General features: G+C 46.1%; 1 protein-coding gene across 1 annotated transcript in view; it reads right to left on the bottom strand.

Annotated features, from left to right (window-relative positions):
• The window catches only part of MTUS2 (microtubule associated scaffold protein 2), a gene marked incomplete at its 3' end in the record, with an annotated part of 434,822 nt that extends 428,464 nt beyond the window's left edge, over positions 1–6,358 (bottom strand). The window contains exon 1 of the mRNA XM_042782951.1: positions 4,127–6,358. Within this exon, the coding sequence (XP_042638885.1) occupies positions 4,127–6,358 (2,232 nt within the window). The remainder of the gene's footprint in view (positions 1–4,126) is intronic.
• Positions 6,359–6,904: the final 546 nt, after the last annotated feature.

Below are 6,904 nucleotides of genomic sequence, written 5' to 3'. Positions count from 1 at the left end.
ACAGCCACTCTGCAGCAGGAACGATGTGGCAATCTATACAAATCGCAGCCTCAGAAACCCTGTGGGGGCAGTTTGCTCTCCTCCTGGGTCGCTGTGAGTCAGAATCAACTGGACGGCGTCTGACAAGCACAGAACCGTGTTTAACACGGAGGTGAAGCTGGACGAATTCATATTAAAGGCATCAGGTTTCTGTTCTTCCCTCAATTTAATAACATCACGGTGTTCCTTTCTCCGGCAGTTAAAAGTCTGTATCGGAATATAACTTGCAACTGTGCTGTCCCTCCCCATGTTATCTGTGCTACTTTACATTAAAAATGAAAAATCGCAGGAGTACAGAACCTATGTCTTCTAAATTTTCATACAGAAAAGCAGTGCCAAAGGCTACGTATGAAAAGATACATCTGCTAATTCATTCTGCTTTCAATCACAATACATTTCATGTGTCAGACTTATGTCTATTCCAGATTCATAAGCAGTCAAGAGATATTCTTTAATAGCAGCTAAGAAAGTTTTGATCCAAGCTATTCAAGGGATAAACCCCTAATGTGACACTCTTTTAATTTTTGAAATAGATACAAAGTTCTCCTTATAGCTAACATTACTGGAACAAAAGATTAGGTCTTTAATGTTTTATCATAATTGCACTGTAAAATATACATGATTATTATGGAAGATCGTGTGAAATCAGACCGAGGCAAATCATACGCCCATGAAAGAGCGTTCTCCATCTGCTCTCTGATAAAATTTTCACATTCTCTGCTAACTCTCTCACTAGCAATCTTTGGCCTTTTTATTAGATACATGTATTCTTTTTTTTTTCCCTTAAGTTTCTAAATTTTTGGTGCTACTGCTCAATATGGTTAGCAGGTCCTCCGTGAAGACACTGTTATCACCTCTAACTTGTATCGATCAGGTTCTTAGGGTTTTCAGGTTGCTGATCTCCGTAAGGAGCTCTGGTGGTGCAGTGGTTAAGGCATCTGGCTGCTAACCAAAAGGTCAGTGATTCAAACCCCCCAGCTGCTCCATGGAAGAAAGACGAGGCAGTCGGCTTCCATAAGGGTTTTCAGCATTGGGAACCCAATGGGGGTTGCTATGAGTTGGAATCTCATCAAGTTGGACCTTGATGGCAGTGAGTTTTCTGGTTTGGATCTCCATAAGGAGCCCTTGCAGCACTCGATGCTAACCAAAAGGCGGGCAGTTTGAACCCATCAGATGCCCCCACAGGAGAAAGATGAGACAGTCTGTTTCTGTCATGGATTGACTTTTATCCTTTAAAAAAAAAAAAAAAAACATTGTTAACTAGGCTGGGCCATGATTCTCAGTGGTTTGGAAGTTAAGTAATGATGTAATTGGCAGATATGTAATGATGTAATCATCCTCCGTGATGTGATCAGATGTGATCAGCCAATCTGTTGCAAGGGGATTATGGTGAGATGCAACACCCTTAATCAAGTCATAGCCCTGTCTGGCCTGCATCATTTTTTTCTTACACGAGATAAAAGGAGAGAAAGGAACATCCCTTCCCCTCCTCTCTCTTTCTCTCTCTTGACCCTATACTCTTCTCAACCCTTCATCTCCAGTTCCAGGGGCATAAGCCAGCAGAAGCATCTCACCTGCCACCAGACCTGCGGATTTTGGATTTATCAGCCCCTGCAACCTGTGAGCCTGCATGGATTCCATTCGTTTGGAGTAAAAGAGAATGAAGGAATCAAAGACTCAAGGAAGAAACTAGTTCACAGGACTAACAGCCCACAGAAACCATGGTAGCATAGTGGCTAAGGCACTTGACTGCTAGCCAGAAGGCTGGCGGTTCAAACCACCAGCCACTCCTCGGAAGGAAGACGGGGCAATCTACTTCCAAAGTGATACAGCCTCGGAAACCCAAGGAGGGGTCGCTATGAGTCGGGTCTGACTCGACAGCACATAACGACAACAACTTCTAACCTGAGACCAGAAGAAATAGACGGTGCCCAGCTACCACTACCACCCACTGAGACACAACAGAAGTTCTCAGTTAAAATGGGAGAATAAAACTCAAATTCATTAAAAAAAAAAAAAAAAGACCAGACTTCCTGGACTGAGAGAGACTGAAGGAACCCTTGAGACTATTGTCCTAAGACACCCTTTCATCCTGGAACTGAAGCTGCTCCTGGAACTCACCTTTCAGTCAAACAACAGCTTGGATTATAAAATAAGTAATATCACCTGTGAGTAATGTGTTCCTTAAACAAGTGATGATATGAGACCAAACAGTCAACACTGACCCCAAAGCAAAGACGAGAAGGCAAGGAGGGGAAGGGAAGCTAGAGCAACAGAAACAGAACAAACAGAATGGAAATAATGACCATACTGACACATTGTAAAAATAGTAACCGATGTCAGGGAACAATCTGTATGAAAACTGTTAAATGGGAATCTAAGCCACTGTGTTAACTTTCACCTAAAAAAACAATGAAGTATTGAAAAAAAATCATCCATTGCTAACCCATGCGTAATAAATGATTGTCTGTTCATTTGCCATGTTACTCTCTAGTATGACTATGTGATTCTCCCACAGGGAAATATTTGCCATCAGAGGATGAATTCTAATCAATTTGAAGAATATACTTACATTTTTTTCTGCCTTTGGTCTAAAGCTGTAGTGGTGTGATGGTTAAGTGATCAGCTGCTACCCAAAAGGTTGGCAGTTCAAACCCACCCATTTGCTCTGTGGAAGAAAGACCAAGTAATCTTCTCCCATAAAGATTACAGCCTCTAAAACCCTGATAGACAGTTCTGCCTTGTCCCATGAGGTCGCTTTGAGTCAGCATCAACTCTACAGCACCTGACAACAACCACATTTAAACATGGGGATTAATTTAATGCACACGTATATCATCTCACAGGTACTGGAAGTCCTTGAGGAGCTCTGGTGATGCAGTGCCTAAGGCATCTGATTGCTAACCAGAAGGTTGGCAGTTCAAACCCACCAGCTGCTCCCTGGAAGGAAGATGAGGCAATCAACTTCCATAAAGATTTAATGCCTCAGAAACCCAATGGCAATCACTATGACTCAGCATACTCAATGGCAGTGAGTTTGTTTCTTTTTTTTTTTTTTTTGAGGAGTCCTTGGGTGGTACAAAGGGTTAATGCAGTCTACTGCCAACTGAAAGGCTGGAGGTTCAAGTCCATCCAGAGACGCCTCAGAAGAAAGGCCTGGACTTCATGACCCTGAGACCAGAAGAATGAGATGGTGCCCAGCTACCAATGCCAACCACTTGGAAAGGAATCACAATTGGGGAGCCTGGTTAGAATGGGAGGAAATATGTGGAACAAATTTCAAAAACACAAAAATGGCCAGAATTATTGGTTGGACAGAAACTGGCAGGACCCCAGAGACTATGGACCCGGGTTACCCTTCAGGCCTAGAAATGGACTGACTCACTTCCATGGATTGGTTCTCAGCCCAAAATCAGAAAGACCTACCTGTGGAACACCTACCCCAGGGCGATACACTGGGAGATGCACTCCTTAGATCAATCAACCAGGAGACATCAGAGGGGAGCATTCACACAGAAAGGAAGCTGGACAGACAGATGCACAGATAAGAAGGACACAGGGAGGGGTGGTCACAGGGATGGGAGGAGAGCTTGTTATGGCTGGAGACTGTAACTGGGGCATCAAATCAAATGGGCATGAACCACTGAATATAAAACAAATCTGCTTTGTAAATCTGCACCCAAAGCACAAGAGAAGAAGAAGGAAGAAGAAAGGAGGAGGAGGAAGAGGAGGAGAAAGACCTGGAGATTCATCAAAGAAGAATCGGTCACTGGAAACCTGATGGAGCACAGGTCTCCTCTGACACAGGGGGTGGCCAGGAGTCAGAATCGACTCAGCTGCAACTGCTTTTTTTTTTTTTTTAATGTGGAGTGAAATTTAAATTTGTCTCCTTATACGCCGGAACCATTCCATTATGATCATCAAACTCTTCTAGTCAAAAATGTCCATTTCTTGCCACATGTAGCCATCTAAACCTACAGTTTGCTTTGCGAGAACATCCTGTTTTCACAATTCCTTGAGAATGTCTAACCAACTGTATGAAACTCAGCTCACTCTAGATCACACCACAACGACATCATTCTCTTACCTCCTGTAAGAACTTTTCACTCATTTGACTGAAATGATGTCCTGGAGGCTTGATTCCAGACACCATCAAGCCTGAGCTGAAGACCCTTGGCTTTTGCAAGTCTGGCTTGAATTTCTCATAGAGGGTGGCAGGTGGCTTGGGATCTCCACTTGCCATCTTCTCCTCTTTGGGAAGAGGCATGCTACACGCGGGTGCAGTGTAAGGGAGTCCCACTGGAACCAACGAGGTGTCCACCTGCCCCAGGGCCTGAGGACTCCTCCTGATATAAGTGATGATTTTGGGTCTCACATGCTTGGGCTTGGGCATGATGACAGGCTTGGCTTCAGTCCTCTCGTCTGTTTTTTCAACCTGGCCATTCGCCATTCCCTCCTGCAAGGAAGATGTGTCCTTAGAATTTGTGGAGACAGGCTTGGGGATCCCACTGGGGCTGGTGCTCTTCTCAGGCACTGTCGAGGAGGTGTCCAATAACTGCACACTCTCAGGGGCAGATGGGATAGCCACGGAGGACCCTGTGTCCACACCCAACATGCCACAATCCTGGACACAGCTACTGGCTGGTATGGGCTGGTGGGTCACATTAACAGTTGGGACATTGAGAGGTACTGGGATAACGAAAAGGGAGTCAGTTTTTGCTGGGGTACTTTCAGTGTCAGTTGCATTTTCTAGAAGGTTCCTAGTTCCAGCAACAGATGTTGTCATCTTTTTGTTTTCTCCTGCTTCTGAGCTGCTGCTTTGCTGGTCCAGGGTTTCAGGGGCCCCGTTATTGATCTCACCAGCAGAAGGATCCTCAGCCAAAGACGTGGCAATGTCCATGTGCCCACTGCCCAGCAGCCTTCTTTCCTCAGTGACATCCAAGGGCCTGTTGGTGGGTGGACCATCAAGAACAGAAGTGACTTGCCCATCACCTGGTGAAACATTGCTTGGTGGTGTTTTGCCCAATTTCCTGCCGACACTTGGTGAAATTTTGCCAGTGGGTTGATTATCAGCAGCTCCCAAGGAAGCAGAGCCCTGTTTGTAGACGGTTTGAGGAGAACCTTCATGTAGGTCAATCTCTCTCTCCTCATTCTCATGACTTCCTCTTCCCAGCCCAAGATGGTGTAGACTTCCATTGGGTAGACAGCTAATTGCACCAGTGGCTTCTTGGTGTGAGGAAGACTTCTCTGCTTCCCCACATGGTTCTTTTCTGCCTGTGGATAACAAACTATCGTCCTTATGGCATGCCAGGCGTTCTGCCAGGGTTGACTTTAATTCCTGCACAGCCCTGGGTTGAACACATTTCAGCTCCAGTTGGGGCTCTTCCTCTCCCTGAGCTAACTGTGTTTCAGGATGACTCGGGATTTCCTTAGAGGCCAACCCTACATTCAGAGCAGACTCTGTCCGTGCAGAACGGGTTGTGCTTTCATAGCTAACATTCAGCACACTGCCCCCTTCCCTTTGGGTCTCTGAGGGGGCGGTTTCCTTGGTTCCTGAGGTAGATGGTTTAGGACACAGCTCAACCTCTTCCTCTGAGGTATGACAAGCTGGATCGAAAGCTGCCTCTAGAAGGTGGCCTGGTAATGTCTTCTGTGGTGTCTCCCCACCCTCAGAAACAGGATGTGGGGCTACAGCGGGATCCACTGAGGTAGGCTGCAGATCCTCCCAACTCATGCTCCCAACACGCTCCTTAGTGGGCACGTCCACCTGAATGGCACAGCCGCTTGCTCTGTCCAGAGAACGCTTCCTTGGTTCCTCACCATCAAGGATCTTTGCCAATGGATCCTTGAGTACACGCTGGGTCACGTCAGAATCCAGATGAGACAAAACCTTGGGACAGGGCTCACTTGAAACATTTCTCCAACCTGACAGGCTGGGTCCCTGAGGACCCCAAGGGGTCTGCGGAAGGGCTGCGCCTTTCTCCATAGTGTGCTTACTCAACTCACCACGAACCGTCAAAGAGGGCTTACAACCTTTCATATCAGTGGGTCTGTCCTGAGAGTCATTCCCAAACCCCTGAAGCATGTGGAATTCCTTACTGAGATGGGTGATATTTTCTAGCTCCCTTGAGTTTGCATTTCCTGTTTCATCTGCCAGCCCACACGTCTTGGACTCTCCTTGAGAGGAAGTGACCTGCGTGATTTGATTGGCATTGGAATCTCCCAGACTGAAGACACTCTCGTTATTATTTGTCACGCCATTTCTGTTGTCCTGCAGTTGCGCGTAACATGATTTCTTGGGAGCCACTGGCACACTCATCGTCAACCCTTCACGCGGGCTGCGTGCCATGCAGTCATCTGCAGTGGGAAGGGCTTCCTTCAAGCTGCAGTGTGATCCGTAGGAAGGTCCTCAAGCTACTTGCTGCCTCCTGACAATGTCATGTGGTGACACCACTGCCGTCACTTCCAGAGCCGTTTTAAAACCAAGCATTGTCTTGGTATATGGCACAATGATGTATCCGTGAGGTCCTGCGGAATGGGAGCCAACTCGTCCACGAGGCCTACAGACCAATAAAAGAGCACTCACGTTAGATCGACAGCAAGAGATTCCGACAGATCCATTCCTCACTTCCACACTATTATTTCATTCACTCAATCAATGTTATTTCTCAAAAACTTGTTAAAAAGACAGAAAATGACAAATGCTGACGAGGATGTGGAGAGATTGGGACTCTCATACACTGCTGGTGGGAATGTCAAATGATACAACCACTGTGGAAAGCAGTATGGCGATTCCTTTAAAGTTGGAATTAGAAATACCATTTGACCCAGCCATTTCATTACTAGGTACACATCCTAAAGAACT

This window comes from Orycteropus afer, unplaced genomic scaffold (genome assembly GCF_000298275.1).
Source record: "Orycteropus afer afer isolate SDZICR_OR568_19922 unplaced genomic scaffold, OryAfe1.0 scaffold00540, whole genome shotgun sequence".
Taxonomy (NCBI): Eukaryota; Metazoa; Chordata; class Mammalia; order Tubulidentata; family Orycteropodidae; genus Orycteropus; species Orycteropus afer.
Note: the sequence above shows the minus strand (reverse complement) of the source record. Positions and strands in the feature narration are given on the sequence as shown.